The 25,403-nt window shown below is 47.5% G+C and overlaps 1 protein-coding gene across 1 annotated transcript; it reads right to left on the bottom strand.

Annotated features, from left to right (window-relative positions):
- Nucleotides 1–2,903: 2,903 nt before the first annotated feature.
- Nucleotides 2,904–17,780, bottom strand: RNF187 (ring finger protein 187). Its single transcript, XM_014477615.2, has 7 exons — nucleotides 17,760–17,780; nucleotides 16,227–16,383; nucleotides 15,932–16,122; nucleotides 5,795–6,271; nucleotides 4,261–4,353; nucleotides 3,832–4,053; nucleotides 2,904–3,247 (listed from the first exon to the last, which is right to left on the bottom strand). The coding sequence occupies exons 1-7, from the start codon at nucleotides 17,778–17,780 to the stop codon at nucleotides 3,245–3,247; spliced, it is 1,164 nt and encodes a 387-aa protein (XP_014333101.2). The 3' UTR covers nucleotides 2,904–3,244.
- Between the last annotated feature and the right edge of the window lie 7,623 nt (nucleotides 17,781–25,403).

Genomic DNA, 25,403 nt, shown 5'->3' with positions numbered 1-25,403 from the left:
CACAGAGCTGGGTCACCTCCAACCTCCTGATGCTGCAAATGATTCAGTATCCATCCTGTGCATGTTCCCTCATAGAACCATGCTGGCATCTCTTTGGCACGCCAACCCAAGGCTGGAATTGCCAAGTCACATGGAAGCAGTGTAGTCAACCTGGAAGTTACTTCTGAGCCCTGACAGATATACCTGTGGGCCTGGGCCACATTGGTGGTCTGACCTTTTGATGTATAGCAGGAGTTTTAGGTCCTGTGGATACACCAGCCAGGCTGAGTGTCAGCATGCAGGTGCAATGGACCCGATGAAGGCTACGGACACCGAGTCAGGTAGCCTACCCACCTCCCACAAGCCATGCTTCATCCGGCTGGTCACACACAGATGCTGGAAGTGACACTGTCCTGACTCCACAAGACAATGCAACTGGCACTTTCCCTGATGTGTCTTTCCCCTTGGCTTGATGTTAACCTGTCTCCTCTTCCAGTATAAACCTTCACCATGAGCATGAGGGCCTTCAGTGAGCTCTAGGAGCTTTTCTAGCAAATTACCCAGCCTGAAGAGGCACTAGTTCCCTCTAAGTTCTTGGCTGGCCTGATTCTCTTTGGTTTAGTCATTCAGTTTAACCCTCTCAGGCTGCCCTCCCAAAGAGCAGCAGCACCTCTTGGGGAATTCCCGACTCAAGCTTGAGGTCATCCTAACAGCTGGGGCAGTACCCCATTGGCCTTTCCACATGCAAGTCTCTCTGTATCAGAGTGCAAGTATCCTCTCCTATTTTGTCGTCATCAATCTGATGAAATAATTCAACTAGGAGTGTGAAAAAACTACCCTCAGCACTTCCCTCTGCTCCCCCTGGACAAAGGATCCTGACACTAAAAACAGGCCACAGGTCCTAACTATCCAAGACTTTCCTATTAAGCTTTAAGAATTAAAAGGAAAGGGATCTAGGTATTGAATGAATAAACGAATTTCTCTGAAATGTGCTCCCTACCGTTTGGCAGACACAACTCTTCTTGTCCACCTAGCCTGGGTTTCCCTTCACTCATGCCTCTGCACTGACCTCAGACATGCAGAGCCTGACATGGTCCTGAACCAGTCAAATGAACCTGGGTTGAGGAAAAGCCATACGTTCACTGGGACCCTACTCAACTATGTCCTCAAGAGAAGGAGCATGCAAAGATCCTCCACTGCCAGAGGTTTCTAGAAACACCATTTCAGCAAGGACTTGAAGATGAGGGGACCAGCCATGGAGATGTCTGGAAAAGGAACATTATTCCACAGAGAACACAGGACCCACAGCAGAGGCCACTGTGACCAGTGAGCACGGAGCAGAGGGTGAGGGCTGACTTCAGTGAGGAAATGGCAGGGGTTGGCTGTATAGTCCAGCAACCAACACAGAGCTTTAGACATTCAGAGGAACTGCTAAGAAAGGAGTCAAATCTCACCAGAATCAACGGCCATCTATGCTGCAGGGTTATTTGGCCAAGGTCCTATACCTTGCCAAGAAGATGAACGTGTTTCCTATTCAAAACCAGGCAGCTTTTCCCACCCTCTGTTTGTCATTCTTATGTAGACATTATGTGAGAGAAAAGGAGAGGTGGCCAACGGGCTGAGAATTTTATCTACACACGGTTACAAAGAAACTGGATCCATGCTGGTATTGGGACCTCCTATCTCTCCCCAGCACTGGGAACCCAGGGGCTACCACTGTGCCCTGTATAGCACATCAGTCTTGAAGTAGTCAACTTCAAGGAAAACAGGCAGGCCTCCCAGCAGATCCCTGCAGAGGAGAAAAACAGGCAGCTGGATCTCCAGTCATGGGAAACTGGGGCAGCACCCCAATTTCACTCAGCAGAAGCAGGAGCTGGAGGGCTCATCAGAGAAAGTCCAACCTACAGAAGCCCCCAGCATGGCACTGTGCAGACACAGCGCTTCCTCGGAGACTGGCCAGGGTAAGGGGAGGATATAGATGAGGAGGGACATCAACCAAACTGGCTACAGCGAGCCCTCTTCAGTAGGCTCTGTGAATGCCGGCTACCAGCCAGGCAGGCAACTGACCCCCAAGCTCACAGAAGCACAAAGGCCCAAGCAGTGCCAAAGGCTCGTGACTCCCAGATCTGAGAGGTTCATCCAGAAATGGGCTACTCATCACAAACCTGCACTTGCGTGAACAACTCAGAGCCTCAACCACCACCCTAAACGCCTGTCTGTGTCAATTCTCACACCCCTTGATCTTGTCACTTCATGCTACAAGCACTTCATGCTTTGTCACTTGGAGGAATCTACACAATGACACTGAATAAGGAGTTTTGCTAAATTCATCCAGCAGAGGAAATATGAAGGGAAGTCAGAGGTACAGGGAAAATGACACACCAAGGTGAGGTCTAGGGGTGGCCTGTCCCTGACGTTGCTCCTGCTGCCCCAGGAAAAGTTCCTGGGTCAGTGAGGGGCAGACAGGGCAGATAGAGGGTGATGCTAAGACAGTCTCCTGGGAAACCACTGGCATCCAAGGGATGGAAGATGGAGAAGAGAAATGAGAACAGGTTGAGGAGATATACTAAGAGGCAGAGAAAAGATATAGCCTGAAAGACGTGCCAGCAAGGGGCTGCACTGTCCCTGAACACCCCAAGGCTCTCGTGTTTTTGTGCACAGACCCTGAGCCGTAGTAGGTGTAGGTCTGTGCAACATACGATGTTCAAGGACCTCAAGCAGAGGTGCCAAGTCTGACCGGCCCACCATCCCCACACAGGCACACTGAGCATTCCTTTCCCTTGACAGTCGCCTCAAATTTCACCTTAACTGCTGGGTGTGGGCCTGCGCGTGCATGACTGGTGGAGCAGCCCCATCATGGAGCAGGTCTGCACAGCCCAAGCCTCCTGAAGATGACAACCACGGCTCACGGAGACCTCAGAAAATCTGATGAAACTTGGGGCAACGAAAAGAACTTTATGGAGTCAGGATACACTTGGGTTAACTTACCCCCAATACAGATCTCTACAGTGAAAGGTTTACAGCCTGGAAACATGAACACCCAGAGGAAAAGGGAACACAAACACTCTTCTGCAGAGTACTGTCGTCAGCAAGCCCAGGTGGGCACCTAGAGTTCGCAGTCCACATATTCACCTAGGAGAAGACACGCAGGGCTGGGGGTGTCTTGAAGGACGACAAGGGGTCCAGAAGGAGGCAGATGGAGGAGCTGTTTCAGGCCTGGGATGGTTAACAGCTTCCTCTGCCTGCTGCCTGGGCAGGCAGCACTTCACTGCACAGGGAGAGAGGGAATGAGTGAGCGAATTTCTATCCTGCAAGCCAGATGACTGCAGAATCCGGCCCCACCAGACCCTCGTGTCTCTTCACCCACAATCAGCACCCACTTGGAGCTGAGTAACCACTACTGCCAGAGGTAAAACAGCACCTCTCAGCTCAGAGAAGGGAAGGGCAGACGCTGCCAGTTCCAGGATCAGACTCAAGGATTGCAAAGAGCCCAGAATCCCCAGGTTTAGGCAAGGCTTCAGGGCAGAGAGTAAGGAGGACATTCAGGATGAGGGCATGGCAACCATCCCCGTCCCCAAGATCCCTGCCTCTTCTGACCTCGTGGCCAGCTCCTACCTGTCGAGCCCAAGGACAGGGTAGGGGCCCAGTATTTCAATACTGCAATGCAAGCACCCCGTCTCTGCAAATGTGAGGGGAAGCCAGTCTCCTGGATTACTCATTCCTGAAATTCAGCCCCAAATGGAAGCCAGGCAGTGCTGGTATGAAGGGTTCTCTCTGGATAAGCTACCCTCTTGCTAATTCTTGACTCTGCATCCTGCTGCCCTCCCTTGACCAGCAGGGCTGAGTGCCTACCTGGAGCAGCATACTGAGACCCAGGTTGCGGTGCCTCCTCTCCAGCTCCGACACAGCCTGCAGCAGAGACCTGAACCTCTCTGCTGGGTCCTCGTCCTCGTCCTCCAGGGACCCTTCTTCTTTCTCCGCTTCCTGTAGAAATCGCCCCTCCTCCTCGGCAAAGAAGGCCCGAAGCTTCTTGTAGTCAGTCAGAGCCTTCTTCCTCCGGTCCATTACATGTCCCTACAGGATGGGTGGGCAGCAGAAATACCTGTGTCCTCAGGCTACCCTGAGACCCCACCCATCCACCACTGACCGCCTCAAGGGAGGAGAGTTCCCTGACCGTCAGACTGTACAGCGCTCAGCTGTGGTCCAAGGCCCTGCCAGACAGGGTCAGGGTACACATCCATGTTTCCTTGCTCATGTGGACTCAAACCCCACCCCACTTGCCTTCCACACAGCAGCAGCAGACTCAGCCTGGCCATGCAGATCCCGAGCATCATTCAGATCTTTCTTCATGATCTCCACAGACCCCTTGTTCTCCTGGAGAAAGACGCTGGTTAAGGGGTGTGTGGCCACTTCTGAAAGTCTGGGGCCCACCTAACCCGTCCAGAGGGACATCACACCACTAGAATCCCATCAGGCAGTCCCGAAGCCCCAGTTCATGATCTTAGCCCATCAGACACCTCAAAACTCTGCAGGCTGCAGAGGGGGTCTTAGTGACCCACTATGCTATTGTCTGAGAGAAACATTCGTGCTAAGAATCCAACAGGGTAACTACACAAGACTATTCACTGAGGACTCTAGTGTTACTGTCTCCAGCAGAGGGACGGAGGGTGGCCCCTTTAGGGTGACCATGGGCACACACAGGGCCTGCCCAGTTCCGTGCACTGACTGGGTGGGTGGAGTCCTTCACCAGGAAGTCCAACTCCAGTCCCCTGGCCACAAGCTGTAACTCCAAGGAAGCTCCTGGATGCAACATCCTACTGCTTAAGAAGACTGCAGGACCCAGTCCCTGGCGCACGAACCCTCAAACAGGCTACTCTCTCCCCTCAGGTGGGCAGGGATCACACTGACTCTTTCCACTCCAGGGCCCTGGCGGTCTTTATTCTCTCAGAAATAACGTTGCGCTCCCCCGCCCCCCGCCTCCCCCCACAAACATACACACCAGCGGGTCCCTGGGATTACCAGACCTCAGCTGTGACCAGACTCCAATGGCAGGTTCTGACCCAGAGCCAAGTGCCACATGTAAACAGTTGAGAGCACAGTGGAGAAGGTTCCAGAACAGAGTGGATGAAGGGACTCAAGAGGGCTCAGAGCAGGTGAGAAGACCGAATGGGAGGGGTGCACAGGACCAGAGAGGGGCCAATACCCTCAGGCCACACCCCGACTCCAGTACTCTTGCCTGGGAAATTCCATGGACAAAGGAGCCTGGCAGGCAACAGTTCCTGGGGTCGTAAAGAGTGGACACGACTGAGCGACTACCACACCCACTGAGGGATGCCCGTGGGGGTGGGGCTACCACAGTATGACGTCATTCCAGGGGGCAGGGCAGTGACACAAAGGGGGCTGGGCGGGCTTCGGCAGGACTCTTTGCCAAGGGGGCGGGGCAGGACAGTTCAACCCTGGGAAAGTCTCGCGGGTACGGCGGGGCAGGGAGGTGGAGGGAGAAGAGGAGAAAGTGCCCCGTCCAGGCGTGGGAAAGGGGGACAGGATACCTTCCAGACAGGGGAGTGCGGAGAGCGCAACCTCTGGGGTTAGGGAACGGGGGAAACAAGGTCCCGTCCTGGGATGGGAGAACGGGTACTAGGCCCCAGAGGAAGGAAAGGGGACAGGGCACTAACTGGGGTATGGGGAGGGCAGCTAGGACACCGTCTGGAAGATGGAGATTGGGGGCCAGAGCGCCATCCAGAGAATACGGAGGGGGAACAGGGCTCAGTCTGGTGATGAGAAGAGGGACAGGGCACCCTCCGGGAAACGGCACCTTGCCGCGCAGCGCCTTCCTCCAGCGGGGCTCCCACTCGGGTGGCTCGGGCCCCGCGGCCATGCGGCAAGCTGCGCACAGCGGGCCCCCGTCGGCGCGGCACAGCAGCTGCAGCGCCGCTTCAGAGGCCGGGCCGTCGCGCGTGGGCGCCGCAGCTGCTTCCTCGAGCGCCAGCAGGCGGCGGCTGAGCGGCGGGCGGCCGGGCTCCACGGCGCGCTGCCAGCAGTCGTCGGCGCACTCGGGACACGGGAAGGGCCCGTCTTCCTCCGCCCAGAATCGCACCACGCACGCCCGGCAAAAGCGATGGCCGCAGTCGGCGCGCACCGGGTCGCGGGGCGCGCTCTGGCATAGGGCGCAGGCGGCCTCGCCGGGGCCCGCGGGAAGCGCCAGGGCGGCAGCGGCGGGGCCCCAGAGGGCGCAGACAGGGATGCGAACAGGGGCGCACTGGTGGCTGGGAGAACCGGGGACCCGGACGCACTAAAAGCGCTACTGGAGAGCCAGGAACAGGAATGCGTTGATAGAGATGGAGCGCAGGGACACAAGACAAGAAATGGCGACTGGAATGGCTGGGCGCCCGGCGCAGGGTCCTGGCAGGGGTGTTCTCCATGCAAGGTCCGGGCAGCGGTGTACTCCACCCTCCCGGGTCCTGGCAGAGGCCGCGCCACTCTGCCTAGGTCCTGGCAGCGGTGTACACTCACTCCGCCTCAGCTAGCAGAGATGCGCTTCGCTCCGACCCACGTCCTCGCACGCTGAAATCTTACAGGGATTGTCACTTCTCCCGTGAATGACTCGTGTGCGAAAAGGAAGCAGTTTCATTTGAAAACTCCGTTATAAAACGTTTTTTGTAAGCTGCTAGGACCTAATCTGCAAGCGCCTCCTTGCAGCGCTGTGCTAACGCGGGGTGGGGACTGGGCTGGAAAACCGCAGCGTGGGACCTCTTGCGTGCAACCCCTCGCGTCAAATCGTTCTGTATGCACTGAGCTGCGTGGGCTTTTCCCGTGTGCGCAGGTTAGACGTGGACTCTCAGGGGAACACGTCCTGTGAGGGCCATCCTGAAAGGAGAATCCAGGAACAGCCCGCGAAGGAATGATCTTCCAGGGACACGCAAGATACTCACAAAGGCCAAGTTTGTTTCAAAGAGTAGAAGTATAGAGCTCCCAGCATAGTCACTGAGAGGGTTTGGGTTCCCCCAAATCGCGGGAATCGCAACAGTTTATATCTTTACTAATGTTGACCCACCTATTTGTTTTTGGTTGGTTTGGGATCCCAGTGTACATAATCCCTGGTCTAAAAATCATCATGTCAGTTTGTCAATTTTTATGACCCTTTTTTCCTGATCTCCCAGTTCTTGAATTTTCTTATGGTAGTGAGTCTCCATCCTCTCATCTTTTCTCGTGCCCTCTCCCCTCCCCTTTTCTGGTGACCTCAGGCCATTGTCTAAGGACCGTGTTCTAAAGTTAATGGGCCACCTGGTGTTTTTCTCCTTGATCAGTTGCTGATTGTTCTGTCACAGGTTCTGGTGTTTTATGGCCTTCAGGTCAAGGGAACTTAGAGGCAGTCCCTTTAAATGTCAACAAACTGGAACAGCAAACACTTAGGTGAAAAATAAGAGGAGGTTGGAATTCGATTTTAAAAGAAGAAATCGAGTCCTTTTTTTTTTTTTTTTTCTTTTGACCCTAGGCTACACTGACTGCCCCTTATTTTTCTACCTCAGCCCCACCTTAGCAGCTTGAAACCCAGGCCTTCGGTCCACTCATTGTCCCTGAGCCACAGGAACGGAGAATTCAGCGTTGAGAAAACTTATTAATGCAGACTGAAGACATCTGATAAAACCCAAAGCTACCAGTATCCCGGTCCATACCAGGAAGTTTGTTAGCATTTCTTTAGAAAAGACAAAAAATGGTTTGGGGAGGAGCAGTCTACTAGGGCGAGGTTTTTTTGGAATTTTGTTTTTTGGTTTTTAAGCAAGCACGTGGTGTAAAAAACATAATCTTCAATTTTTAAAAAGTGAATCTTTCAGTCCATATACGTGCAGTCTTCCTAGGTATTGCATTTTGGTTTTGTGTGCGTGTTTTTAACCTGATGTTCACTTAATGAAAAACGCATAATGTATAAGTTAAGTTTTTATGCCTATAGCCAGGAAATGGGGCTTCCCATGTGGCTCTAGTGGTAAAGAACCCGCCTGCCAATGCAGGAGACTTAAGAGATGCTGCTTTGATCCCTGGGTGGGAAAGATCTCCTGGAGGAGGACACAGCAACCCACTCCAGTTTTCTTGCCTGAAGACTCCCATGGAAGGAGAAGCCTGGGGGGGCTAAGGCCCATAGGGTCGCAGAGTTGGACATGACTGAAGCAACTAAGCATGCAAGAAGGCACACATACGTAGCCAGGAAATAGCTGTTTACCGAAGAAAATGCTCAACCTAAAAGTTGAGAGTTAATGTTCTATTCGGCAGACTTGCTCCGGGAAGAGAGCCTCTCAAAACCCAGGTATATAGGAGTTTTTGCAACAAAACCAAATAGTTGGACTATCAAAATTTGCTGTTGATTAAAGAAAACCAGGCATCTTACATTAATGAATTTAGTGCTTTTTTTTTTTTAATATATGGGAAGATGTAATCATCAGGGGTTATTGGAATCATTCCTTTGATAGAGGTGGCTCAGAGGTTAAAGCGTCTGCCTCCAATGCAGGAGACCTGGGTTTGATCCCTGGGTCAGGAAGATCCCCTGGAGAAGGAAATGGTAACCCACTCCAGTATTCTTGCCTGGAGAATCCCATGGACAGAGAAGCCTGGTAGGCTACACGACTGAGTGACTTCACTTTCACTTTCGCTATCTAAAGGGCTAGTATCCTGTTCTCCTTCCTAAATCGCCTCAGGATGTACCATTGGCCAGTTGCTGTGCCACAACACCCTTTGTTTACTGATAAGGCAAGCATGTCTTCATCCACACAGCCTCTCCTTACCTCCGAAGGAGGAGGAAAGGAGGAATGTGTGTGTGTGTGTGTTAGTCGCTCAGTTGTGTCAGACTCTTTGTGACCCAATGGACTATAGCCCGCCAGGCTCCTCTGTCCATGGGATTTTCCAAGGAAGAATACTGGAGTCGGTTGCCATTTCCTTCTCCAGGGGATCTTCCCAACCCAGAGATCAAACCTGGGTTGCCTGCATTGCAGGCAGATTCTTTACCATCTGAGCCACCAGGAAAGCCTGAGGGGCTGCTCCAAAGAGATAGGAAATGAGCCAGTATATAGAAGAATTGTTTTGATCGGTAAATACTTGTAGTCAGACATACATCTTGATAAAAGAGTACTGCTAATCACAACAGATATCTCAAGTTGCTGACTTTAGTGCTCTTCTCTCTATGGGAAGATGCAAGAATATGGAGTCACTGAAACTATTCCTTAGTTACACATTTTAACTATCTAGGGGCTTGGTAAATCCAAAGTGCAGAATGTTTCATCAGTTTTCCTGTCTTGAATTCCCCTCAGGACACACTGTCAATGGGCAACTGCGGTGGGTTGCAACTTACCCCTTCCCATATCAGGATAATGAGTGACCCTCTTTATTCTCTTTGTGTGCATTGGCATAGACTTGAAAATGCACTAAATGGGCAGTCAGAGGTGTGGCTAGTAAACTGAGGTTGGTTCTGTGGAGTGATGGGCAGAAGGAGAAAAGCACTTGAAGAAGAGCCTAGCTGATTTGTTGGGTAAACTAGGAACATACTGGAGAGAAAAGTGGAAAGAAAAGAAATCAATGAGCAAAGTCCATAATAATCCTGTGAGTGTGAAAAATAATCAGGCACAGTCATTAAAGGAAAACAGCCAAACTAGGAAACTGCCAGCCAAAATATACAAAGAGTTCATAAAATTTGAACAGAAAATTTCAGTGGAAAAATACCACTGGAATTTGTCAGTTAGTTCACAAAAATACAAATAAAAGCAAATGCTGAATAGAAAAATTGTACACTCTACCGAGTTACTAAGAAATAAAACTATAAATTGAGATTTTTTTTTTTCACTATTAAGTTGGGAGACCTTGTTAGTGAACCAAACTTGGCTCCACTCATCTGTCTCAAAACAAAGCCAAGCTTTTGTGTAGTGAAAGAAAGTACATTGTTTATTAGCAGGGCTCCAAGCAAGGGGGGAGCCCTGCTAGTAGCTCAACTGGTAAAGAATCCACCTGTGATGCAGGAGACCCCGGTTCAGTTCTTGGGCCAAGAAGATCTGATGGAGAAGGGATAGGCTACTCACTCCAGGATTCTTAGGCTTCCCTGGTGGCTCAGCTGGTAAAGAATCCGCCTGCAATGAGGAAGATCTGGGTTGAATCCGTGGGTTGGGAAGGTCCCCTGGAGAAGGGAAAGGCTACCCACTCCAGTATTCTGGCCTGGACTGTGTAGTCCATGGCATTGCAAAGAGTCAGACATGACTGAGCAACTTTCACTTCACAAGCAAGGAGAATGGGCAGCACATGTTCAAAAAATCCAAACTCCCCAGTGGTTTTAGGGAAAGGTTTTTTTGGGGGTTTTGTTTGTTGTTGATTTAATTTTTATTTTTAATTGGAGGATAATTACTTTACAATGTTGTGTTGCTTTCTGCTATACAACAACGTGAATCAGCTCTAAGTGTACATATATCCCCTGCCTTGTTAGCCTCCCTCCCACTCCCCTAGGGAAAGATTTTTAAAGATAGCATTTGGGGTAATAAGTAAGCAGTAAATTCTGGTGAACTTTCTTCTGATTGGCTGGTGGTGAGATAACATCAAGGTTATGTTTCAAGAATCCTTACCATCAACCTGGTTCCAACCGGTCTTGGGTCTACCTACCTGTGGTCATCATATAGTCACCACCCTCCACCTGGGAGTAATTTCTGCAGGACAACTCAAAGATACACATCAGATTATTATATCCCTTGAGAAGGAACTATGACTGTTCTATTCCTTAACTATTTTTCAAGCTATCTTGCTTTTCCTTTTTAAAAATATTTATTTCTTGGCTGTGCTGAGTCTTTGTTGTTATGCATGGGCTTTCTTTAGTTGTGGCGAGTTGGCTTCTCTTGTGGCAGAGCAGAGGCTTTAGGGCATGAGGGCTTCAGTAGCTGTGGCACATGGGCTTAGTTGCCCCAAGGCATGAGGAATCTTCTAGGACCAGGGATCAAATCCATGATCCCTGCGTTGGCAGGTGGATTCATAACCTCTGGACCACCAGGGAAGTCCATGCTTTTTCTTCATGTCTGCATTCCATCATGTTAAATCCTGCCCCAAGGCCACAGAAGTGGAGCCTAGAACCAAGTTCACCTCAGAAGCTGACTGAGCCCCTTTGCAACAGTTGTCAAAAGCCTCCCTGATCATCACTATCAGGCTTCCTGACCCCAAATTAGGCAAAAATGCCCAGCCTGGTAGTCATCTTATAGCACCCTAACCAATCACTTAATGCCAGCCTTCCAGCAGGAATTTTCTTTGTTTTGAGGCTATAAAAATTGCCTACTCACACAGGAAAACTGTCAGCTCTCCCTGGTCTGTCAAGGTCGGCCCACTCTGCTGGCAGTACCCACAGTATCTCTGCTGTTTGTTCTTAATAAACTAAATGAAATAAACTTAATAAAATAAATGAAATCCCTTCTGAAATACTCTGTTTGGGAATTCTTTTCCAACCTGAGCTTGGACTTTCTCAACACATCACTTCCCTAATTAGAGCCTGAGTCTGCTCTTCAGAACTCAGAGAAGACCTAGGATACTGAAGCCTTTTTCTACAAACAAGAAACAGGGAACATGGAGGGGCTTTTGTACCTAGGAGGGCCCTCCCACTGGGTTTCAATCAAAAGAAAACTCTGATTTTGCAGATACTGCTTCTGGGAGACAATGTAGCAATATGTTTTAAAAATCTTCAATTTTTTTTATAACCTTTGGAATACCTTTTCTCAAAATATATTCTATAAAAATAACCTCAAATGGAAATAAATCCTCTTATCATTTGGCTTGATTTGGAGAAATGATTGTCATATCAATATTTGGGAGAGGTGGAATCTTGAAGTGCAATAATGGGGAATGACTCAGCAAATTGTACTAGCCATCAATTTGAAAACGTGTGTATGAAAGAGTTTTGGGAATGAGGAATGGCAAACAGTATTATAATCCATCGATGATCTGCTCCCAGTTCCAATGTGTGGATTTTTTCCCACAGCAGGCAATTCTCTGTGTTTACAATTTAACATAATTTTGACAGTATCTGGAGATAGCGTCACCAGATCAGTTCAGTTCAGTCATTCAATCGTGTCCAACTCTTTGAGAGCCCATGGGCTGCAGCATACCAGGCCTCCCTGTCCTTCACTATCTCCCAGAGTTTGCTCAGACTCACGTCCACTGAGTCGATGATGCCGTCCAACCATCTCATCCTCTGCTACCACTTTCTCCTCCTGCCCTCAATCTTTCCCACCATCAGGGTCTTTTCCAAGGAGTCGGCTCTTCACATCAGGGTCCAAAGTACTGGAGTTTCAGCTTCAGCATCAGTCCTTCCAATTCAGGGTTGATTTCCTTTAGGATTGACTGGTTTGATCTCCTTGCCATCCAAGGGACTGTCAAGAGTCTTCTGCAGCACCACAGTTCAAAAGCATCAATTCTTTGGTCCTCAGCCTTGTTTATTGGTCCATCTCTCGAATCTTTTGACTATATGGACCTTTGTCAGCAAAGTGATGTCTGCTTTTTAAATAGGCTGTCTAGGTTTGTCACTTTCATGCATTGGAGGAGGAGATGGCAACCCACTCCAGTGTTCTTGCCTGGAGAATCCCAGAGACGGGGGAGCCTGGTGGGCTGCCGTCTATGGGGTCGCACAGAGTCAGACACGACTGAAGCAACTTAGCAGCAGGTTTGTCATAGCTTTTCTTCCAAGGAGCAAGCGTCTTTTGATTTCATGGCTGCAGTCACCATCTGCAGTGATTTTGGAGCACAAGAAAATAAAGTCTGTCACTGTTTCCATTGTTTCCCCATCTAATTGCCATGAATCTTAGTTTTTTGAATGTTGAGTTTTAAGCCAGCTTTTTCACTCTCCTCTTTCACTTTCATCAAGAGGCTCTTTAGTTCCTCTTCCCTTTCTGCCATGAGGGCGGTGTCATCTGCATATCTGAGGTTATGGATATTTCTCCTGGCAATCTTGATTCCAGGTTGTGCTTCATCTAGCCCGGCACTTCGCATGATGTACTCTGCATATAAGTTAAATAAGCAGGGTGAGAATATACATCCTTGACGTACTCCTTTCCCAATTTGGAACCAGTCCATCGTTTCATGTTCTAGTCTAGCTGTTGCTTCTTGACCTGCATACAGATTTCTCAGGAGATCTGGTATTCCCATCTCTTTAAGAATTTTCCACAGTTTGTTGTGATCCACACAGAAATAACTACATGTCAAAATGTGTGGGACCCAATAAGCCATACTTAAAGGAAATGTTTCTTTAAACTTATTTATGGGTGTGGGGATGGGGGGGAAGAACTAACCAGAGAGGAACTAACCATTTGTTATGAGTTGAATTGAGTCCAGTAAAAAAGATAAAAGAAGTGTTGAAGTTTGCTAACCTGAAACAAGCGTGAATTTATTTGGGATTAGTAGAGAACTGCAACTTGGGGTCTGCAACCATGGCGAGCCACATTCATATTTCCACACGGCAAAGGAAGAACACTTTTATGAAGAGGAAAAGAAAACTGGGAGGCTCCAGTAAACAAAGAGTCCATATCTTCATTGGCTGCTGCTGCTGCTGCTGCTAAGTCGCTTCAGTCGTGTCCGACTCTGTGCGACACCATAGACGGCAGCCCACTAGGCTCCTCCGTCCCTGGGGTTCTCCAGGCTAGAATACTGGAGTGGGTTGCCATTTCCTTCTCCAATGCATGGAAGTGAAAAGTGAAAGTGAAGTCGCTCTGAGTCCTTGCCAAAAAAGAGGAGCATTCTTCTTCCTATTGGGCTCTGTTATCATTGCAGCACAGGATAGCTCCCCCTTGTGGTCTCCAAACTCTACTTAGGAAACCCAGCAGGACTCTGCAAGGCCTTCCCTGCAGAGACTCGCTTCCAGCTAGTTCCAAATAACAAACTTAATCAGAGAAATGAGAAAATGCAGAAACAAAGGAAACAAAGGAAAACAGTCAAACAAGACAAAATAGCCATAAAACAAAGTCAAGAACCTTTAGTTCCTTCCCAAGACCAGGCTGTCTATGCTTCTGAGCCACTGACTACAGATCAGAGGTTTCCATACCCCCATCCTCAGTTCCATCAATTTGCCAGAGTGGCTCACAGAACACATCACCAGTTTATTATAAAAGCATGTAACCTGGAAACAACCAAGTGAAAGAGTTGCATAGGGCAAGATATGGGGAAAGGTGCAGAGCTTTCATGCTCTCTCTGGGCATGCTATGCTATGCTATGCTAAGTCACTTCAGTCGTGTCCGACTCTGTGCAACCCCATAGACGGCAGCCCACCAGGCTCCCCCGTCCCTGGGATTCTCCAGGCAAGAACACTGGAGTGGGCTGCCATTTCCTGCTCCAAAGCATGAAAATGAAAAGTGAAAGTGAAGTCACTCAGTCATGTCCGACTCTTATCAACCCCATGGACTGCAGCCTAACAGGCTCCTCCGTCCATGGGATTTTCCAAGCAAGAGTACTGGAGTGCGGTGCCATTGCCTTCTCCGCTCTCTGGGCATGACACTCTTCAAATCTCTAGATGTTCACTGACCTGAAATCTCTCCAAACCCTATCCTTTTGAGCTTTTATGGAAGCTTCATTACATATCCATGATTGATTAAATCATTGGCCACTGATAATGGATTCAACCTCTAGCCCCTCTCCCCTCCCAGGAGGTCAGGGTGGCATTAAAATTTCTAACCCTGTCTCTCTAAGTTGGTTCCCCTGGGGACTGCGCCCATCCTCAAAGACTTTCCAAAAGTCACCTTACTAACACAGTCTGGTGTCATCAACAAACGTTTGTTTTGAATATCAAGACTCTTTTATGATTCTCATCACTTAGGAAATTCCAAGGGTTTTTGGAGCTCTGTGCCAGGAATAGGGAGGAAGACTAAATATATATTTACTATATCTCACAATATCACATCTTCAAAATATTTCCAGTACTTCATTAGACTTTCTTTAAAAGTGCACTGGAAAGCAGGCAAGCAAGAAAAATGGGCAGAGGGAAGATATTTGGGAATATACATATTTACACACACACATATATATATGTGTAAATAAACAAGAGGTGGTGCTCATTCAAATCGATGATAGTAATGAGCCCTGAGCTGTGAAGTGTCATTAGCAAGTCAATCATTGTATGAACAGCTGAATATAAATAACAACTGAATATTGTACTATACACTTAAACTCTATTAAGAGTTTTTTTTTCATGTGTTTTTTACCAAAATAAACAAATAAAATTTCAAATTTCTTTCTGGATTTTTAAAATTACCCAAACCTGTTCTTCCTTAACTAAATAAGTCAAATGAATGACTACTGTCTTATCCCACAGAGCTCTTAAATCTAGAATAAAAAATAAATGGGCCAGTCTGCATCAGCTCAAGTAAATACTAGTATAATACTTTAATAAAGCGGCACAGTGCATCTTCTAGGAAATGAAATCCATTTCATCTTTATTTGTCAGGGTCAAAAGTGACAAAGTGATTTGAACCATAGGACTGAAAATGGAGGCGGCATATTCCTTGGCTCCTCGTCTCAGCCCACTTGGATTGTTATACCACCATAGACTGGGTAGATTAAAAGCAACAGATATTTATTTTTCATAATTCTGGAGGCTGGTAGGACTTACTTGGTGTTCCAGCATAGGACTCTGGGAAGAACGCTGGACCAGAGCCTAAGGCTGTTAGTACCAAAGGAAGGCGAGCCTGGGGTCTTGGCTCACCTCGGAGGAGTCTCCGGGGGAGACCAGGTGGTGAGCTCTTTGCCCCGTCCAGACCCATGAGTGACGATTTCCAAACCCAACCCATCATCGCACTCCGCTCCCCGCTCCCTCCGCCCTCGCCCCCCGCCCCTCCCCGCCAACTCTTCTCTTCCTAAAGGTGTGGGGGGAACTCAGTCGCTCCCAAAATTCTGGACCCCACCCCCTTGCCAAGACAACGAAAGAAAAACCAAGGGCACGCAGAAAAGCCCAAGTCACTTGACAACGCGGGTGGCCTGAGAACAGCTGTGGCGTTGCCAGCCTCTCCGTCTCAGGACGGCTCCCCGCGGAGGCGCCTCGAGCGGTGAGGGTCTGTGACCCGCTCCAGGCTGGCCTGGCGCTGGGATCCAGCGCGAAGGGGCTTCCTGGACACACAGAGTAGCGCGCAGAAGGGCGGCCGTGCTCAGAGTCTGCAGCAGGGCAACGAGGCGGGACAGAGGGGCTCGTGGACAAAGGATTGCAAGCGAGCTGCAGAGTGGAGCTCAATGGCGCAGGAGTGCCGCAGTGCCAGGACGCAAGCGGATGGCAAGCGGCACAGGTTGCGTAAAGGCGCAGGTGGGGTGGAGGGTTGGGGCCGGGTCGGTGGACTTTCCCTGCAGTGTCTGCTCCACACTACAGTCGGGCGACTGCCAGGGCAGGAACCAAGTGAGCAGCCGCCTCCGGTATTTCCCCTAAAAGGGCCCATGTGGATTGGTTCAAACTCAATCTCGTTCTCCCCTCACGACAAAGGCTTCCTTGGTGGCTCAGCTGGTGAAGAATCCGCCCGCAATGCAGGAGACCTGGGTTCGATCCCTCGGTTGGGAAGATCCCCTGGAGAAGGGAAAGGCTACTCACTGCAGTATTCTGGCCTAGAGAATTCCATGGACTGTATAATCCACGGGGTCACAAAGAGACTGGACTGAGCGACTTTCACTCACCACAAACCTATTGGCTAAAGCGCCTCTTTGAGCTTTCCAATGCTCTCCCTTATTCCACCACTTCTGCCGCGTCCTTCAATTTAGTGTCTGAGTTTGGAATTTCTTGTATTTTACGCACATTTGTGTCTTAATGTTTTCACCAGTATCTTTGGATATTATCCCGATTTCCTGACGCGCTGGTAACACAGGAATGCTGCTGCTTTGGGGAGGGAGGGGGTTGGGTGAGGAGGGCTTTGGACAAAACCACCAAGGTGAGGCTGGGTGTCCACTGGGGTATGCCAAGGGTGAGGCCGTCTGCCCACCCATCCCCCAGTCACCTTTCGTTAACCTCCACTCCGCCCATCTCCCAGAACCCTTCCTAAACCCTTCAGCCCGCAACTTTCCTTCGTGAAAAACCCATCACTCCCATCCCTTCTCCCACCGGGCTCCTGACCTCCTCCCAACACCTCTCCCTTCGCAGCACCCAACACCCCGCTCTACAGCCCTCCTCACCCACCCCCAGCTCTCCCTTCCCAGGTCCAGACTACGTCTCCTGAAAATACCAAAAATATAAAATATATCAATAACATATAGAAAATGATTGCCATAAAATCTCAAGTCTTGTGTTTTCTGTATTGCCTCATTACTGCTGGGAGCTGCTGGATTCAGTTTCAACACACCTTACGATCTTGAAATTAATGTAGTTAGGAGATAGGAGAAAAACACGGTGTATACATGCGGGAGGGGGTGGCGTTTCCCTGGAAGAACAATCAGAAGAACGTCCTTGTACCGCGGCTTCGCACGGGTTGCCACGGTGGGGGAGCCACCCTTCAGTTGCAATGGGTGGGCTTCCCATTGCAGCGGGCTTCCTTTGTTGCAGAGCACAGGCTCTAAGGCACAGGGACGTCAGTAGTATGGTGCGTGGGCTTAACAGTTGAGGCTTGTGAGTTCAATAGTTGTGGTTCCCTGGCTCTAGAGCACAGGCTCAATAGTTGTGGGACATGGGCTTTGTTACTCCTGGCATGCGGGATCCTTCCAGATCAGGGGTCAAACCATGTCTCCTGCATTGGCAAGCAGGCTCTTGACCACTGAGTCACTAGGGAAACCCTCTTTCTTTCTTTCCTTCCTTCCTTTTTTCTGGAAAACCTCACGCCTGCACTATAGGGTTCCATCGGTCAATACAAAATACTGCTCTTGATCCTGAGGCCTGTTCCTTGTCCATTTGGGCTGCTATGACAGAATACCACAAACTGGGGAGCTTAAACAACGGAGTATAGCACTCATAATTCTGGAAGCTGGGAAGAGAGAGATCAGGGTGCCAGTGTGGGTGGGTTCTGGTGAGGACCTCTTCTAGATTGCAGATGGCTGCCCTCTTTCTGTGTACTGACCTAGAACAGAGAAAGAAGAAGAGATGATTTTCTATGCCAGGTGCCTGGGATAAATTCTTTTGCTACTGAAAGTGTTCCGGACATATCATCCTCGAATATGCCGCACTTGTCATATTGATTATTTGGGACTGAAATCACTTGAGAAACAGCAAACACTGCGAGAAGCTTTCTCTGAACTCCCCCTAACTGCCTAAAAACAGTTCCTTCAAAATGAATTTAACTGTCATCTGTTCCCTCCTGAGAACTGATTCATCACAAGAAGGGAGACTAGATGTCAATGCCACACCCAGACAGACTGTCACAAACTATACCTCCTGTGTAGTCTCCTAAGGGCCTGTCATCTTTCCTAATATCATTTACTCTCCTCTATGAGGACTACTCCCCTTCTCCTACTAAGATGGTATCTAAGCTCTCAAATCTCATTGCTTTTGGGGTTATTCATTTTTTTCCCCTGCAATAATAATTCACTTTTTCCATGCACATAGTATTTTAAAATGAATAAATTTGCATAACTTTTCTCCTGTTATTCTTCCTGTTGTCAGTTTATTCATAAACCTACCTACCGAACCCAAGAGGGTGGAAGGAAAGTTTTTTTCTCTGTAACATTACAAACGTTATTAACAGCTTCAACAACTACCACCAATGAGTCTTAACTGAGACAGAAAGACCTGCTCAGAACAGTGAGTTTTAAGAATAAAAGACAGCTTTCATTCTGAGAAACCTATACCAACTAGATCTACAGGCGAAACAAAAGAGATTTTTGTTTGAGTGTACCGCCGGTGCAAGATCAAGCTTCAGACCTTTTCCAAGGGTGAGACCAATCATTTGTATACATTGGTCATTAAGTGTCTGGTATAAAAAAAATAATGGTTACAAAAACAGTTTGAACAAGTGATCCAGAAGCAAGCATTTGTCTATTTTATAAATGTGTCTTGTATTCAAAAACTATTTTTAAAAATTTGAATTGGATTGGGAATGTGGAATTGAGTGAAATTTCATCTGCAGTTCTTTCAGCTTTCTACTGCAGTGTAAATTTTAAGATATCTGACTGATGTTTTTCCCTGGAAATTTAAACACAGGGCAATGCATTTTAATATTTTTTCCTACATATATTATCTCCTCTTCAATATGATACATATGTATATATTATATATATATATCTTGTGTATTATTTCCTCTTCAAAATGAAATTCCACATCCAAAGCCAAACAACCTAGGTGTGGTTAGCACAAAGCTTGGTACCGCTGACCTAATTTCCAGGGCTAGTTATCTCATCAGCTGTTTCACTGGAGAAGTGAAAGGACTGCCTTTTGCTGTCTCATCTGCAAAATGGAGTTCATAATAGTGCATATGTGGAAAGGATGTTATGAGCACTAAATTGAATTAAGTATTCATTAAGTGGATTCCCTGGTGGCTCAGACAGTAAAGAATCTGCCTGCAATGTGGGAGACACAGGAGATGCAGGTTCCATCCCTGGGTTGGAAGACCCCCTGGAGAAGGGACTGGCTACCCACTCCAGTACTCTTGCCTGAGAAATCCATGGACCGAGGAGCCTGGTGGGCTATAGTCCATGGGGTTGCAAAGAGTCAGACAGGACTGAGCAACACTTTCATTTCACTACCACTTGATAACAATGAGCTCTCTAGAAATGTTTAAGTAAACTACAGATTTTTTAAATAAACAGATAAAATAGTTAATACTGAGCACATTCAAAGCAGCTCAGCTCACAGACTTGCAGGTAGGGGACACTGCCTCAGCTCACAGACTTATTCATTCAACAAACACTGGTTGCATCTCCACTATGTGCCAAGCTCTATGTTCCATCTTAGAGATTTAGAAGTGAAGGACACATCTCTTGCCCTGGAGTTTACAGCTTAGTCCATGTTCTAGCAAACAAGAGAAAGGCTTATGCTCCATATTTACATGATGTAGTTCCCTTGGCACAGAGGGAGCTCAGCTGAGGCATGCATCCCTGGCTGTGGCTGGATGAAATGGAACCAACAGGACTTGAGCACTAAATATATGACCACATCCGCCATCTGCCTGACACATTCACTCATAGCAATCCCATTAAGTAGGCATCCATAGCCTCACTTCACAGATGAGGAAGTAGAGGGGCAGAGATGGTAAATTATTAGCCCCAGATAGGGAGCTAAGCACAGGCTATCTGAAGAGTGGCCCCCTGGCATCTCTCCTCCACTTTCTTCATACCCAAACTTTCTAAGACAAATAATATCCCATTTGGGTTTCTTCAAACTTATATCTTGAAAGCACCTTGCTAACTGCCCTGAACTCAGTGAGCCACTCTGTCTTTTGTGGGTGCTGTTAAGTTTCCTCGTCTGTTTGGATAATGCACTGGATGGCTAAAGTTGCCAGGTAAATATAATAGGGGAGTTTAATCTTCTGTATATAATTGTAACTCTAAGTTGACTCCCTATTACATTAATTCCTATATACAGAAGATTAAACTCCCCTATTATATTGACTCCCAAGATAGAAACAGAAGGGCCTATGAATTCACATTTCTCAGTTGTGTTACGTAATGCCTGGGGAACCCCGTTAGAAACGCATATACCTGGGCCCCACCTGAAATGTATTGAATCTGAATCTGCATTTTAAGCAGATTCCTACGCACATCACAGTTTTCCAGCGCTGGTGTGGAGGTCATTTACCTGGCAACTTTAGCTATCCAGTGCATTATCCAAACAGACGAGGAAACTCAGTTAAAAATAAGATAGGCCCCAAATGGAGTCTCTTATGCTAAGCCCCATATCACCAAACCAAGACTTGACTTAATTACAGTTTCGGCTTTCCTAAAAACAGAATCTTAAACCAGCCAATCAGGAATTGCCTGATCAACACCAGTTAGGTAATCTGCAATTAGAGCCCTGCCATCTCCTGAAGAGAAGTAACCTTAGAGTAACCAAGCTGCTTTTTTGCCTAGTATATCTTCCTTGTTCCTGCTTCCTTCCGGCTGTAGAAGTCTTTCATTTTGTACAGCCCCTTTCTAACAGCTAGATTGGATGCTACCCAATTTGAACCATTTCTGCTCATATAAACTCTTTAAAATTTACCCTTTAATGGTTCCAAAACCTCCATTCTGATGGGTAATTACAGGACAATAAAAGTATCTAACCCTTGGGGTTATTAGGAGGCTACACGAGGTGATACATATACACATATCATATAGCTGTCACTTCAAAAGGGGTTGTTTAGTCAGTATTAATAACAATATAAAGGACTAATGTTTCCTTTGGAACCCATTCATTTCCTCCCTCCAGTTAAAAATCTGCCTTGTTGCATCCTATGTAAGTACCTTAGTTTGTTTTCAGTACTGTTTTCTGTACTTCTGAAAGAACCGTTCGCATTTACTCTTGAATTCTGAAAGGAATTATCTCTTCGGCCCTCGGGGGTAAAAAAAATGATAGGAAACAAATGATTGGAATGGTGGTTGGAAGCTGCTATTTCCCTCTACTAAATAAGCACAAGCTCACCGTCTCAGACTTCCCTGGTGGCTCAGACCGTAAACCGTCTGTCTGCAATGCGGGAGACCTGGGTTCGACCCCTGGGTCGGGAAGTTCCCTGGAGAAGGAAAAGGGAACCCACTCCAGTACTCTTGCCTAGAAAACCCCATGGACGGAGAAGCCTGGTGTCCATGGGGTCACTAAGAGTCGGACACGACTGAGCGACTTCACATTCATTCATTCATTCACCGTCTCAAGAAATGTCCCCTTGTGTTTGTCTGCTATCCAGGAAAATCGGAGACGCGGGATTAAAGCGGGGTTTTATTACCTTCTTCATTTTCTTGTCTGGTACAGACTCGGTAACTAAACAAAGACCCAGCTCCAGTTACAAAAAAGGGTTTGAATAGAAACCCGCAACCTGACTCGGGAGGCCTGGCTAGCTGCAGCCTATTGCGTCGCTAACAGTCGGACACAACTGAGCGACTGAACTGAACTGAACTAAACCGAACCTGACTTCACTCATGGCCTTCGGATTGGTTGACCTATTGTCCAATAGGAAAGAAGAACTGGCATCTACTATTTACATAACTAGGCAGAGCGGGACCGACCGTCCAATCCGATTCTAGGGAGTTGGAGGCCTCATTTGAATATGGAGATAATAAATAGTCATTCCCGCCGCTCGTTCAGGGCTGGCTCCGCCTGCCTTCCATTTCAGAGGCGTCGCCCAAGAACCGCTCCGAGACCGCTGTCTGGGAGGCTTAGGATAAGCAAAAGAATAAGCGCAGCCACAAGCAGAGCTAATATATCTACGTGTATAAGGTGCTGAAGGAGGTACTCTCCAGCACAGGTATCTCTCCCATGGCCATGGATAACTTTGAACTCGTTGGTCAAGGGCATGTTTGAGCTCACGCTTCAGCGAGGCCTCGGCGCACTACAATTGTTACGAACACGTAAGGTGAGGCACAGAAAGTGCACATCTGCACGGCTACCCCATGCGCAGTGTGCCATGCCCGAAAATACCGAGACTGTCAAGGACGCGAGCTCCAAATAGGTGGGCCGCAGTGCTCTGAAATTCAAAGGCTCCTTTTACAGCCACCTCATTGCTCAAAAAAAGAGCCTGCCTCCTGGTGTGGTTGTGAAATGCTGTTCAGTCAGGATTATGGAGGAGATGGGAGTGCGCTCCTGAAATAAAGCCAAGTTTTAAAATGGCATATTCACCAAAAAGACCTGCTGTGTTAGCCTCAGCCCCAGTCAGAAGCCTGAGAGAGCGCAGCCTTGACGCTTGAGTTCTTGAACCCGGTCCAGGTCCTTCTGTCTGCAAGTGGCAAGTGCCTTGCAGGTGAGGGGGTCACCTCCGACAAGGCTTAGTGCCAACCTCCCTCTTTAACCACACTCCCTCGTGGGTCACGGCGGGGTGTGCTGGACATGACATTTGGTGAGGCTCTGAGTGTTGAAGCACAGACCAGGCTGTGACTTTTGGGGGCGTCCTTCCGGCCTTTGCCACGGCAAAGCGCATGAATTTCTTTCCTCAAGCATTTAAGCAGCATTGAGCTTGAGCAGCTTCTTAGAAGTACTAAGGCTGTTCCTGTATAAAATATCAAAAGTGCGGGAGCACAGGTACTGGTCTAGACCCTCAAGACTCAGCTAAAATCCTTCTAACTAGGTTGGTTTTTTATCTGAAAAACATGTATACCTTTTTGACATATGCTTCATAAACGGTTTGAGTTGGGGTGTTTGTTTGTTTGTTTCCCTCCCCGGTGTTATTGAGGTATAAATAACACATAGCATTGTATAAGTTAAAAGGAACTGGAAGTGTACCTTTTGACTGCCTTCATCCGATTCCCCCTATTCCCTCCCCACCCTTGCCTCTGGTAACCACAAATCTGATCTTTTTCTATGAGTCTGCTTGTTTTTGAAGTGTAAAATACCTACAGTTCAGTTCAGTTCAGTCGCTCAGTCGTGTCCGACTCTTTGCGACCCCATGACTCGCAGCACGCCAGGCCTCCCTGTCCATCACCAACTCCCAGAGTTCACCCAGACTCACGTCCATCGAGTCAGTGATGCTATCCAGCCATCTGTCGTCCCCTTCTCCTCCTGCCCCTAAACCCTCCCAGCATCAGAGTCTTTTCCAATGAGTCAACTCTTCGCATGAGGTGGCCAAAGTACTGGAGTTTCAGCTTTAGCATCATTCCTTCCAAAGAAATCCCAGGGCTGATCTCCTTCAGAATGGACTGGTTGGATCTCCTTGCAGTCCAAGGGACTCTCAAGAGTCTTCTCCAACACCACAGTTCAAAAGCATCAATTCTTCGGCGCTACAACACTATGTTAATTCCTGATACACAACATAGTGATTCCATATTTATAAAGATTTGAAAATTATCACCATGATAATCTAGTTGTCATCTGTCAGCATGCAAGAATATTATATAATTATTGTGTGTGCTTAGTGGCTCAGTTGAGTTCGATTCTTTGCAACCCCATGGACTGTAGCCCGCCGGGTTCCTTTGTCCATGAGGATTCTCCAGGCAAGTACCCTGGAGTGGGCCCCATGCCTTCCTCCAAGGGATCTTCTCAAACCTGGGATTGAACCCAGGTCTCCCACATTGCAGGCAGATTCTTTACCGTTTGAGCCACCAGGGAAGTCCATGTAATTGTTGACTGACTATATTTCCCACGCTGTACCTTTCATATCTGTGACTCATTTATCTCTGACTCATCCTTTCAGGTGCCTATTGGCCATCTGTATGTCCTCTTTGGAAAAACATCTATTCAGATCCTCTGCCCATTTTTTACAACAATTGGGTTGTTCTATATTGTTTGGGGGTTTTATGTTGAGTCATATGAGTTTTGTATACTTTGGATATTAATTCCTTGCAGACATCTCATTTACAAACATCTTCTCCCATTCAGTAAGTAGTCTTTACATTTTGTCGTTGATAGTTTCTTTCACTATTCAAAAGTTTTTTAGTTTCAGATAGTCTTATTTATTTTTTCTTTTGTCGCCCTTGCCTGAGGAGACATATCCTTTGGGAGAAGAACCCCGCATTGGCAGGCTATTCTTTACCACTGAGCCACCATATTCCTTTCATAGCTAATAAGATTAGGGACAGCTGTGATGTGTTTTCAAGCACCCCCCACTCCCCCCCACCACCAATTCACATGGCCCCCTAGTTACAGCCTCATTCCCTATTATTTTGACAATGTTAACTAGTTTTTATTCCAAGCCATCAGTGATATTGGCCTGTAATTTTCTGTTGTTGTAATATCTTTGTCTAGTTTTAGTGTCAGGGTGATGCTGGTCTCAGAATGAGTTCAGAAGCATTTCTTGCTCTGCAAATTTTTGGAATCATTTGAGATGGATAGGTGTTAACTCTTCTTTAAATGTTTGGTAGAATTCACCTGTGAACCTGTTCGGTCGAGGATTATTATTATTACCAAGTTTCAATCCTGGTGTTAGTTTATATTTTCTATTTCTACCTGGCTCAGTCTTGGAAGATTGTACATTTCTAGAAATTTGTCCATTTCTTCTAGGTTTTTAAATTTATTGGTGTATAATTACTCATAGTAATCTCATGACCGTTTATAATTCTGTGATGTCTATTGTAACTTCTTTATGCTCCTTTGAAGAGGCTTTTCAATAAAACAAATGTAGTGCCTTTTTAAAAACTTCAGTAAAGTGTATGCAAAATAAATGTTGCCTGTATGACACATTTAATAGCAATTAAGGCATGCAAAGCCTTACGGGCCCATGCTGTTCTCAATCTAAAAAATATCTCATAGTGCTGGTGATTCCCAAACCATGAAAAACACCTTCACAAAACAACCCAATCTCCAAGAGCCAAAATGCTATGTGAGATTTGGATTCACAGCTGTGTTCCCTCAGGTAGACAATGGCCATCTGATCCCTCCCCTCCCTCAGAAACTTCACACACATCATTTCCAG

Source organism: Bos mutus, chromosome 7, assembly GCF_027580195.1.
Source record: "Bos mutus isolate GX-2022 chromosome 7, NWIPB_WYAK_1.1, whole genome shotgun sequence".
Classification (NCBI taxonomy): Eukaryota; Metazoa; Chordata; class Mammalia; order Artiodactyla; family Bovidae; genus Bos; species Bos mutus.
Note: the sequence above shows the minus strand (reverse complement) of the source record. Positions and strands in the feature narration are given on the sequence as shown.